Genomic DNA, 13409 nt, shown 5'->3' on the forward strand with positions numbered 1-13409 from the left:
AAGATTGAATTATTTGGCCTGAATGGCCAGCATGTCTGGAGCAAACCAGGCATTACTCATCACCTGGCCAATACCATCCCTACAGTTAACCATGGTGGTGGCAGCAGCATCATGCTGTGGGGATATTTCTCAGCGGCAGGAACTGGGAGACTAGTCAGGTTCAAGCGAAAGATGAATGCAGCAAGGCAGCAATGTTCAGAGGCATCCTTGAAGAAAACCTGTTCCAGAGCAATCTGGAGTGAAGGTTCATCTTCCAACAGGATAAGGACCCTAAGCACACAGCCAAGATAACAAAAGAGTGGCTACAGAACAACTCTGTCAATGTCCCGGAGAGGTCCAGCCAGAGCCCAGACTTGACCCTGATTATACATTTCTGGAGAGATCTGAAAATGGCTGTGCACCGACGCTCCCCATCCAAACTGATGGAACCTGAGAGGTCATGCAAAGAAGAATGGGAGAAACTGCCCCAAAATCGGTGTGCCAAGTTTGTAGTTGGTGCCAAATGGGCTTCAAAGTATTGAGCAAAGGCTGTGAATACTTATGTACATGTGATTTTTTATTTTTAATAAATTGGCAAAGATTTCAAACAAACCTCTTTCAAGCTGTCATTATGGGCTATTGTTTGTAGAATCTTGAGGAAAATAACGAATTTAATCCATTTTGGAATAAGGCTGTAAACAAAATGTGGAAAAATGTAAGCGCTGTGAATACTTTCTGGATGCACTGTGTAAACCCAATAATTGAATGTTTATTTGTTCCATTTTAGTCTGTTAAATACAATGTTAAAAAGTGTTTTGTACTTTTGTTATATCTGTTCAATTAAAATACCTGTTGATCCTGCCAGAAATCATGTGAGCCAATAACCTCCTGTGCTCTCTGCTTAGTGTTATCAGTTACAAGGTTCAATGTTCCCACTGTGGGCTAGAAATTGTCCCCTTATATTATGTAGGAGATAAGAGTGGGAGATGTCCTGTAGTCCTACATTTCCTGTCCTAGGTAGACAACACTACTCCTCCATACACACAGGACAGTAAGTAAGCATCGGTCATTGACAAGAACTGTGTTACTGGCAGGTTCACAAAGGACACAAAGCCTGAAAACAAAGAAAACTAATGCTGGCAACACATCCAAGGACTGGTAAGCTTTAATACATTTAAAGAGGAAGTAAACCCTGATGGTTTACTTCCTCTTTGTCTCCCTGCAAAGGTAAAGTATAATGGGCTACTATGCATCGCATAGTAGCCCATTGTGTGTCACTTACCTGACACAGGAGCCAGCGATGTTCACCGATGTCCCCTGTAGTCCGGAATGTCCATCTTCCTTCCGGGTATCACTGCTCCGGCCACTCACAGCGCCGGAGCGGCGACGACATCACTACCACGCATGCGCACGGGAGCCGCCACTAACAGCATATCACCATTTGCCGCGGCATACTGCTAACGCCGATAGTACGCCTGCGCACCGCTGTCTACGGCGCATGCGCCGTAGACAGCTGTCACTGTCTTTTAGTAAATATCTCCTAAACTGTGTAGGTTTAGGAGATATTTCTTGGACCTACAGGTAAGCCTTAATCTAGGCTTACCTGTAGGTCAAAGTGGTTTGTAAGGGCTTACAACCACTTTAATTTATGGATACACTTTAATGACTGAGCAGCACAAACAGAAGAACACCGGATAAATGGGAAACAGGATTGTACCTCTCTAATCTCAGCCTTGAGTGAAGAAATCCTCTCCAGCTCATCTACACGACTGAAGAATGAAGTCTCTTCCCGTGCGTGGTCGAGCACGTCCTAGAAAAGGAGTTTATAATATACAAGGTTATACTAACGCAGCATTAAAAACAGTCCTCATCCACTAAAGATACATCTTATCATTGATCGGTAACAAGCATACAACACAAGCATGAAGAAAAGTGTTGCAAATCCCAACGTATAACTTTCTGTCTCCAATAATGTGAATGTGAGAAAATGTTTAACCACTACAATACAGGGCACTTTCGCCCCCTTCCTTCCCAGCCCAATTTTCAGCTTTCATCGCTCTAGCGCTTTCAGTGACAATTGCGCGGTCATGCTACACTGTACCCAAATGAAATTTGTATCATTTTGTTCGCACAAATAGAGCTTTATTTTGGTGGTATTTATTCACTACTCCGTTTTTTATTTTTTGCGATATAAGCGTAAAAAAGCGGAAATTTGGAAAAAAAAAACAATATTTTCTTTTTTCTATTTTAAAAGAAATCCAATAAAATCAAATTTTGTCATAAATTTAAGCCAAAATGTATTCTGCTACATGTTTTTGGTAAAAAAAATTCCGTTAAGTGTATAATAATTGGTTTGTGTTATCACTTGTGGCAAAGTCAGCCTGTTCCTTTAGCAGAGAAACAGCCCCAAAGCATCTGTCTTCACCTCAAAACGCTTGACTGTAAGGATGGTGTTCTTAAACCCCATACACACTATCAGATTTTCTGCTGATTTTTTCCTTCGGATTTACCAAAACCATATAATATGAGGTCAAACCTTAAGAGTTTCAATTTGGATGCAATCAGGCAGGCCCTTGTACTACATGTTTTTGGTAAATCTGAAGACAATCAGCAGAAAATCTGATAGTGTGTATGGGGCTTTAGGTTTACAGCAGTTTTCTTGCTCTAAACACAGCGAGTTGAATTAATACCAAAGAGTTCAATTTTGATCTCACAGCACTTTCTCCCAATCCTTTGAATTATTTAGATGTTCATTAACATGAATGTATATGTGTCTTCTTGAGGAAGAGGACTCGCCGTGTTGGAAGAAAAATACTGACTATGACCCTAAGAACACCATCCCTACAGTCAAGCATGGTGGTGGAAACATTATGCTTTAGGGCTGTTTCTCTGCTAAAGGTACAGACCGACTTTTTTGCATTGATGGAGCCAACAGACAGGGCCATGTATTGTAAAATCTCAGATGAGAACCTTCAAGATGGGTCATGGATGGGTTTTTCAGCAAGACAATGGCCCAAAACATACCGCCAAGGCAACAAAGGAGTAGCTCAAGAAGAAGCACATTAAGGTCATGGAGTGGCTTAGCCAGTCTCCGGACCTTAATCCTATAGAAAATGTATAGAGCAGGGGTTGACAAATTTGCTTGGAATCTAGGAGCCAGCTGAAAAAGTTAGGAGCCAGGTCCGTGACAGCGATCCGGACCTGTCCCTGGCCTGACATGGAGACGAGTGAGGGGAAGATAGCCCCCAGCCCCCCACCTGTCTCCGAGTCATTGCCCATAGCTCTTAGAGAGACATTTTATTTTTTTCAAATGACGATTTTTTTTTAAATTGCATTTTAGTGTAAATATGAGATGTGAGGTCTCTCTGACCCCAGATCTCATATATAAGAGGACCTGTCATGCTTTTTCCTATTACAAGGGATTTTTACATTCCTTGTAATAGGAATAAAAGTGACACACATTTTTTTTTTAAAAAAGAACAGTGAAAAAAAAAAAAAAATAAGAAAAAAAAATTTTTTTTTAAATGCGCCTTGTCCCGCCAAGCTTGCGTGCAGAAGCGAACGCATATATGAAAGCGATGTTCAAACCATACATGTGAGGTAGAGTAAGAACAATAATTCTAGCCCTAGACCTTCTCTGTAACTCAAAACGTGCAACCTGTAGAATTTTTTAAACGTCGCCTATGGAGATTTTAAAGGGTAAAAGTTTGTCGCCATTCCATAAGCGGGCGCAATTTTGAAGCATGACATGTTGGGTATCGATTTACTCGGCGTAACATTATCTTTCACAATATAAAAAAAAAATTGGGCTAACTTTACTGTTGTCTTATTTTTTTTATTAAATAAATTATTATTCCCCCAAAAAAAAGTGCGCTTGTAAGTCCGCTGTGCAAATATGGTGTGACAGACAGTATTGCAACTACCACCATTTTACTCTCTAGGGTGTTAGAATAAAAAAAATATATATATAATAATAATATAATATATATAAATATATTATAATATAATGCTTGGGGGTTCTAAGTAAAGGAAAGAAGATAGCTCCATTAGCATTGCTGGTTGTAATTCCAACGGCCACCACAAGAGGGCGCCAGATTCCAGAAGGAACCATAGGATCACAGAAGGCCTCAAAGCCGGGGGCTCAATTACCGGCCGCTGGCGGCGCGGCCCGACGCGATCGAGCCGGGGGGGGGGGTCCACAGAGACAGGATACCCCCAGCTGTGCTGCCCCAGGCGCCAGGTTGCTAATTCTAGTTGCAAATGCGACCTAGCGCCCGGGTTTTGTCGAGCCCTGGTATAGAGGGAGATCCAACTTCGAGTTGTAAAGTGACAGCCAAGAAACCTTAAAGTGGAAGTAAACCCTTCTATTGTTTTCAGTCAAGGAAGCTGCCATCTTGGCCTCTAATGATTCTTCAACTGCCATAATGCTGCACATGTGATCAGTTATGAAACCAGACATTGGATGGTTTGAAAGTTTGGTTGAGAGCACAACCAATGTGAAAGTTAGCATTTCCGGCATGCTGGGGAATATAAGTGTTTTTTGAAACTGGGTTTACTCCCGCTTTAAGGATAAAGAGAAGATCTGTAAAGAAGAGTGGCCCAAAATCCCTCCCGAGATGTGTGAAAACCTGGTAACCAACTACAAGAAACCTCTTACTTCTGTGCTTGCCATCAAGAGTTTCTCCACCAAGTATTAAGTCATGTTTTTTATTTGGGGATCAAATAATTATTTTACTCACTCAACTGCAACTCAAATTTATAACATTTGTATCATATGTTTTTTTCTGGATTTTGGGTTGATATTCTGTTTTTATCATTTAAAATACACCTATGATAAAAACGATTGACTCTTCATCTCTTTGTAAGTGGGCAAACTTACAAAATTTGCAGGGGATCAAATAATTATTTTCCCCACTGTACCTCTTTGGAGACAAACTCAGAGTTGCTTTTAACAACCTCCAGCTTGTTATCTGTGATCTGCTGGTAATTCTTTTTAAACCTGGTGCAGCCACAGAAATAGCTTGTTAAGGTGGCAATACAAAGCTGACCCAAGGCTTACCTGAACCAAATGCAGCCCCATTTTATTGTGGCCATATTGCTAAAAAACTGTCAGAACTGCTTCATTGACTTCCACACATATGATGATCCTATCATCCATACTGATATGACAACATGGCTCTACATTTCAAAAACACATGGTGTCAGCCCTGCCTACCAAGTCTCTGATGGATTATAGAGAACACAGACTTCTCCTCTCCCCTCTCTATCTCCATAACCCCACCTTACCCCCATTCCATATCTTCACAAGGGCCCGTTCAGTACAGAAAGTGGTGCAGGAAACCCATGTTCTATGAAAATGCATTGCACTTGCGATCTGCAGCAGGTGTCAGTGTTAACTTAACAACGCCCCAAGCACAGGTCACAAATGAAGTGTGTTTGTCTACACTGTATTGTGTGATCTGGTTGCTGTGCACTACTTTTGGTGCGGTCCAATCGCACTGCACCCAGATTGTATGTGAACTGCACAGCACAACCACCAGTGGTCTCCAAACTGTGGCCCTTTATTTGTCTTTATCCTTGAGGCACTATTCCTTCCAGGAACACCAAAGATGGGGCACTATTCCTCCCACTGACACCAAAGATGGGGCATTATTGTTTCCACCGACTCCAATGATGGGGCACTATTCCTTCCACTGACACAAAAGATGGGGCATTATTCCTCGCAGGGACACCAAAGACCGGGGCATTATTCTTTGTACTGACACCAATGATGGGGCACTATTCCTTCCACTGACACCAATGACGGGGCACTATTCCTTCCACTTACACCAATGATGGGGCATTATTCCTTCCATTGACACCAATGAAGGGGCACTATTCCTCCCACTGACACAAATGAAGGGGCACTATTCCTTCCACTAACACCAATGACGGGGCACTATTCCTTCCACTGACACCAATGATGGGGCACTATTCCTTCCAATGACACCAATGATGGGGCACTATTCCTTCCAATGACACCAATGATGGGGCATTATTCCTTCCACTGACACAAATGAAGGGGCACTATTCCTTCCACTGACACAAATGATGGGGCACTATTCCTTCCACTGACACAAATGATGGGGCACTATTCCTTCCACTGACACAAATGATGGGGCACTATTCCTTCCACTGACACCAAAGATGGGGCACTATTTCTTCCACTGACACCAAAGATGGGGCACTATTCCTTCCACTGACACCAAAGATGGGGCACTATTCTTCCCACTGACACCAATGATGGGGCACTATTCCTTCCACTGACACCAAAGATGGGGCACTATTTCTTCCACTGACACCAAAGATGGGGCACTATTCCTTCCACTGACACCAAAGATGGGGCACTATTCTTCCCACTAACACCAATGATGGGGCACTATTCCTTCCTCTGACACCAATGATGGGGCACTATTCCTCCCACTGACACCAAAGATGGGGCACTATTCCTTCCACTGACACCAATGATGGGGCACTATTTCTTCCACTGACACCAAAGATGGGGCACTATTCTTCCCACTGACACCAATGATGGGGCAGTATTTCTTCCACTGACACCAAAGATGGGGCACTTTTCCTTCCACTGACACAAATGATGGGGCACTATTCCTTCCACTGACACCAATGATGGGGCACTATTTCTTCCACTGACACCAATGATGGGGCACTATTCCTTCCTCTGACACCAAAGATGGGGCACTATTCTTCCCACTGACACCAATGATGGGGCACTATTCTTCCCACTAACACCAATGATGGGGCACTATTCCTTCCTCTGACACCAATGATGGGGCACTATTCCTCCCACTGACACCAAAGATGGGGCACTATTCCTCCCACTGACACCAAAGATGGGGCACTATTCCTTCCACTGACACCAATGATGGGGCACTATTTCTTCCACTGACACCAAAGATGGGGCACTTTTCCTTCCACTGACACAAATGATGGGGCAGTATTTCTTCCACTGACACCAAAGATGGGGCACTTTTCCTTCCACTGACACAAATGATGGGGCACTATTCCTTCCACTGACACCAATGATGGGGCACTATTCCTTCCACTGACACCAATGATGGGGCACTATTTCTTCCACTGACACCAAAGATGGGGCACTATTCCTTCCACTGACACCAAAGATGGGGCACTATTCCTTCCACTGACACCAAAGATGGGGCACTATTCTTCCCACTGACACCAATGATGGAGCACTATTCTTCCCACTGACACCAATGATGGGGCACTATTCTTCCCACTGACACCAATGATGGGGCACTATTCCTTCCACTGACACCAATGATGGGGCACTATTCCTCCCACTGACACCAAAGATGGGCACTATTCCTTCCACTGGCACCAATGATGGAGCACTATTCTTCCCACTGACACCAATGACGGGCACTATTCTTCCCACTGATGGGGCACTATTCCTTCCACTGACACCAATGATGGGGCACTATTCCTTCCACTGACACCAATGATGGGGCACTATTTCTTCCACTGACACCAAAGATGGGGCACTATTCCTTCCACTGACACCAAAGATGGGGCACTATTCCTTCCACTGACACCAAAGATGGGGCACTATTCTTCCCACTGACACCAATGATGGAGCACTATTCTTCCCACTGACACCAATGATGGGGCACTATTCTTCCCACTGACACCAATGATGGGGCACTATTCCTTCCACTGACACCAATGATGGGGCACTATTCCTCCCACTGACACCAAAGATGGGCACTATTCCTTCCACTGGCACCAATGATGGAGCACTATTCTTCCCACTGACACCAATGACGGGCACTATTCTTCCCACTGATGGGGCACTATTCCTTCCACTGACACCAATGATGGGGCACTATTCCTTCCACTGACACAAATGATGGGGCACTATTCCTTCCACTGACACAAATGATGGGGCACTATTCCTTCCACTGACACCAAAGATGGGGCACTATTTCTTCCACTGACACCAAAGATGGGGCACTATTCCTTCCACTGACACCAAAGATGGGGCACTATTCTTCCCACTGACACCAATGATGGGGCACTATTCTTCCCACTAACACCAATGATGGGGCACTATTCCTTCCTCTGACACCAATGATGGGGCACTATTCCTCCCACTGACACCAAAGATGGGGCACTATTCCTTCCACTGACACCAATGATGGGGCACTATTTCTTCCACTGACACCAAAGATGGGGCACTATTCTTCCCACTGACACCAATGATGGGGCAGTATTTCTTCCACTGACACCAAAGATGGGGCACTTTTCCTTCCACTGACACAAATGATGGGGCACTATTCCTTCCACTGACACCAATGATGGGGCACTATTTCTTCCACTGACACCAATGATGGGGCACTATTCCTTCCTCTGACACCAAAGATGGGGCACTATTCTTCCCACTGACACCAATGATGGGGCACTATTCTTCCCACTAACACCAATGATGGGGCACTATTCCTTCCTCTGACACCAATGATGGGGCACTATTCCTCCCACTGACACCAAAGATGGGGCACTATTCCTCCCACTGACACCAAAGATGGGGCACTATTCCTTCCACTGACACCAATGATGGGGCACTATTTCTTCCACTGACACCAAAGATGGGGCACTTTTCCTTCCACTGACACAAATGATGGGGCAGTATTTCTTCCACTGACACCAAAGATGGGGCACTTTTCCTTCCACTGACACAAATGATGGGGCACTATTCCTTCCACTGACACCAATGATGGGGCACTATTCCTTCCACTGACACCAATGATGGGGCACTATTTCTTCCACTGACACCAAAGATGGGGCACTATTCCTTCCACTGACACCAAAGATGGGGCACTATTCCTTCCACTGACACCAAAGATGGGGCACTATTCTTCCCACTGACACCAATGATGGAGCACTATTCTTCCCACTGACACCAATGATGGGGCACTATTCTTCCCACTGACACCAATGATGGGGCACTATTCCTTCCACTGACACCAATGATGGGGCACTATTCCTCCCACTGACACCAAAGATGGGCACTATTCCTTCCACTGGCACCAATGATGGAGCACTATTCTTCCCACTGACACCAATGACGGGCACTATTCTTCCCACTGATGGGGCACTATTCCTTCCACTGACACCAATGATGGGGCACTATTCCTTCCTCTGACACCAATGATGGGGCACTATTCCTCCCACTGACACCAAAGATGGGGCACTATTTCTTCCACTGACACCAAAGATGGGGCACTATTCTTCCCACTGACACCAATGATGGAACACTATTCTTCCCACTGACACCAATGATGGGGCACTATTCCTCCCACTGACACCAAAGATGGGCACTATTCCTTCCACTGACACCAATGACGGGCACTATTCTTCCCACTGATGGGGCACTATTCCTTCCACTGACACCAATGATGGGGATTGCAGCTGTAGCCCATATCGGGGTGTGAGTACCTGTGTCAGCACTCCGGCTCCAAGACACCTCTCTATCAGAGAAGACGCCGCAGTGGCCTGCACTGGAGACCACGGATTGGCCGCCATCGTGTGTCACCTCCAATGTAGACAGTCCACCCGGGAGACAAACCCAGCGCTCACTGGGCGGAGGACCAATCACAAAGTGAGGCTGGAATTGTCCCTCCCTGCTCTCCGTAACGGCGCCATGTTGTGATTGGCGGAGCCGGCTGCAGGAGGGCGTGGGAGGGGTTGTTGCCGGAAGTTGCTGTGTGTGGAGTTATAGTTACTCGGCGCTTCCAGTGTGTAGCGGGCAGCTCTCGTCATAGACCTTTATACTTTTACTGGGTATTCGGTGTCGTCCTGTGTGTATGGTGGCCCCCTCAGATCGGCATAACTCCGTGTCTCCCGCCCTGCTCCGGGCTTCTTCCCCGCTGAGGCTCCCTACTCTGGTGGTGGAGTGCTCCCCTCATCTGCAGTACTGCATTTCTCCATCAGAGGCCCCCCAACACTCTGAGACCCCTCCACAGGTGAGTAGTGACATTGTATAAGAGTCCTCCAGTCATCCTGTGCTGTGATATGGGAGGCTCATAGAGTGACCCCTCTCCCTGTATGTCTGTTATTTTTATTGGAGTTCTCCTTTAACCTGTTGCTGATCATGTGACACATGTGTGGTGGTGGGGATGGCGAATTGTAGGGCGCACACTCTACACATGGCGGCCAAGGTTTCTGTACTGAGAGCGCGCTCACTGAGCTCTATCACCCAGGTGACTGCGCTGTCACAGACACTCTATGATTTGGAGGATGAGCTCCTGATCATATGATAGCCAATCCCAGCAACCACGTGATTGAGAAGTCTGTCCCACCTCCTAGTGTTCAGTCCAAGGTGACAGGAAGGGGTTAAAGACGTGTGCTTATCTTTTTTTTTTTTTCCTCCCTTTATCCTGACCTAACCATTGCGCCCCCCCCCCCCCCCCCCCCTCCCATATGTACTTACCTCTATCTGACAGATGTAGCCTCCTGTGATTGTTTACATCCAGTTCTGCAAGTCTTAAGCCTGCCATACATGGTCTGAAATTTGGCTAATTCATCAGTAAGGATGAGCTCTGGCGTGTTCGCACAGCCCATGTGCAGAGCCCGCCAGGAAGTCGGCGCTGCGCTGATCACAGGCAGTGAGACATTTTCTGATCTCTGCAGCCGTGCATCAGGACAATGTCTCACTGCCTGTGATCAGCGCTCCGCAGTGCCAACTTGCTGACAGGCTCTGCACATGGGCTGAACACGCCAGAGCTCATCCTTATTCAGCAGGAAACAGACAAATTTAGATCCATACACAACTTCCTGGCCCGTTTGGCTGAAACATGTAGCGGTTGGCCTGCTTTATCGCATCATCGTGACACATTTCCGGTCCCAGAAATCAACCAGTAAACCGCGAGGGCTTACCACTGCTTATGGGCAGATTTCCTAGGAACCTACCTGCTTTTCACACCGGATGCCAGGCTTTTAGGCACCCGTAGATGTGCATCCAATACCATGTTTTTTGTTTTTCATCTGGAATAAATGTTTTAAACATTGCTGTGTGTAGCGCCGATGTTCTGGCATATAGCGTCCGGCCATCCAGAAGTGTCCGCCCCATACTGCGCAGTACGGAGCAGAAGGAGATGCAGAAAATCTCCGAAGATGAACGGCGCCTGCGCCATGAGTCGATGTGCAAGCCCCACCATCTAAGTGGACATAGGGCTGCACATATTAGAGGGTCGCTCGGCTCTTTTTATTCTAACTCTATGTCCTCTTGGATGGTGGGGCTAGAACCTGGACTCATGGCGCAGGCGCCGTTCATCTTCGGCTATTTTTGGAATCTGTGTGTCCTGTGTACTGCACATGCGCAGTACACAGCAGACACTATCCGATGGGGGACATTATGTGATAGCATGTGCTCTCCAGGAGCCGGTGTACTATGTTTTTGAAATTTAAGGTTACACCTAAACTGCAGTTTTGTTTGGGTACAATTGTTCTAAATTTGGACCTCAGCATCAGTCTGACTGGATTATAAGATGTTCAGCCTGGTCATGGAGGGGGGGGGGGGGGGCACTGTCTCTTCTGGCAGGCATGGAACCATAGTCTGGTTGAGTGCTTTAAGGTTACTTTCTCTCGGAGCCCACCCAGTGGGAGTGTCACTCTTGCTGTGCTTTCTGAGAGAGGGTACTTAAGATGCAGATGTCACGTGGTTCGGGGTTCTGGTCCAGAAGTATGTTCTGACTCCATGGTCCTGGTCCTCCTGACCAGCCCCCAGGAAGGCTATGGCCTGGGGTGAGGATCCACCTGACTTATTGTCTCGGGCTGGCTAGCTTGAGGCAAGGAAACTAATGAGAGGATTCTGAGGTGTTTGGGTGCCATCTCCGGTCGCAGAGAGGCCCAGTAACTTCGTAGCTATCCAGGGGAGGACTCTTCAGAAGAAGGCCTCGTACGGGTTGGCTTCTTAGCAAGAGCCTGGAGGGGCTGAAGTACCTGAGTGAATCCAGTCTTGTGGGTATCGCCAAACTGGCTGAAAGATCCAGGTATCACACAAGTGTTTCATAAGTTTAGTTTCCTGCATGTTCTGCAACAACGTCTGTGACAGAGACTTGTTCCTGATTTAAGCACCTTGTTGGCTGCTAGACCTTGTGAGAGAGGGACTGTCCAACTTGAGTGAACATCCAGTTGTGAATGGCTATGCTCTGGATTTAGTCAAAGTAAGCAAGTCCTTCATTATTGACTTTGACACTAAGCCCTTGTACACACGGTCGGACATTCCGACGGAAAATGTCTGATCGGACCGTGTTGCTGGATAATCCGACCGTGTGTGTGGCTCCATCGGAATATCCGACGGACCAAGTTTTCCAGCTTGGCTATAAAACTTTCCAACAACATGATCCGATCGGACCTTGTCCGATCATGTGTAGAGAATTTCGATCGGACAAAGTGCCACGCATGCTCAGATCAAATTCCTACACCAAAGCTATTGGCTACTAGCCTGAACGTAGTCCAGTCGTAACTAAATAACGTCACCACATTCCGAACGATCAGATTTTCCGACAACTTTGTCCGACCGTGTGTATGCTACAGTTTCGGACAAAATCTGACGGATTTGGTTGTCGGAATGTCCGACCGCGTGTACAAAAGCTAAGAGAACCTGAACTTCCTTCCCAACACGCTGATCCTATTTTAAGAGACTGTTTGACTACATTTTTTTTTGAAAATAAAAATCCCTTTATGTGGATCTGTTGTCAGTCTCTAAAGTTACTGGGTCATCTACCACAGGAACCCCTAGACGCAAATCGAGGAGAAGAAGGTAACGGTAATCCCAATCAAACCAACAGCTCCTTCGGGGGTCAGTGCTACATGTGCAATGAGGCTTTTTCTGTCATTTTTTTTTTACCTTAACCACTTCAATACCGGGCACTTAAACACCTTCCTGCCCAGACCAATTTTGAGTTTTCAGCGCTGTCGCACTTTGAATGACAATTGCGCGGTCATGCTACACTGTACCCAAATGAAATTTTTATCATTTTTTTCCCACAAATAGAGCTTTCTTTCGGTGGTATTTGATCACCTCTGCGGTTTTTATTTTTTGCTAAACAAATAAAAAAATACCGAAAATTTTGAAAAAAAAAATGTTTTTTTTTTGTTTCAGTTTCAAAACTTTGCAAATAAGTAAGTTTTCTCCTTCACTGATGGGCACTGATGGGGTTACACTGATGGGCAATGATAAGGCGGCACTGATGGGCACCGATGAAGTGGCACTGATGAGGTGGCATTGATGGACACCGATATGTGGCACTGATAGGCGGCACGGATGGGCACTGATGGGTGGCACTGATGGGCGACACGGATGGGCACTGATAGGTGGCACAAATTGGCACGGATGGGCATGGGTAGGTGGC

At 46.1% G+C, this 13409-nt stretch overlaps 2 protein-coding genes across 2 annotated transcripts in view; one reads left to right on the top strand and one right to left on the bottom strand.

Moving 5' to 3' along the window:
* Positions 1–9644, bottom strand: part of LOC143943001 (HAUS augmin-like complex subunit 2) — a 43402-nt gene extending 33758 nt beyond the window's left edge. The window contains exons 1-2 of the mRNA XM_077464476.1: positions 9490–9644; positions 1697–1789 (exon numbers count right to left, since the gene is read on the bottom strand). Coding sequence (XP_077320602.1) covers positions 1697–1789; positions 9490–9576 — 180 coding nt within the window. The 5' untranslated portion in view covers positions 9577–9644. The remainder of the gene's footprint in view (positions 1–1696; positions 1790–9489) is intronic.
* A 72-nt stretch (positions 9645–9716) lies between these two features.
* The window catches only part of LRRC57 (leucine rich repeat containing 57), a 36307-nt gene continuing 32614 nt past the window's right edge, over positions 9717–13409 (top strand). The window contains exon 1 of the mRNA XM_077464475.1: positions 9717–10016. The gene's annotated coding sequence lies outside the window, so the exon portion shown is untranslated. The remainder of the gene's footprint in view (positions 10017–13409) is intronic.

This window comes from Lithobates pipiens, unplaced genomic scaffold, assembly GCF_037356315.1.
Source record: "Lithobates pipiens isolate NorthernLeopardFrog02 unplaced genomic scaffold, aLitPip1_a1.2 Scaffold_30, whole genome shotgun sequence".
Taxonomy (NCBI): Eukaryota; Metazoa; Chordata; class Amphibia; order Anura; family Ranidae; genus Lithobates; species Lithobates pipiens.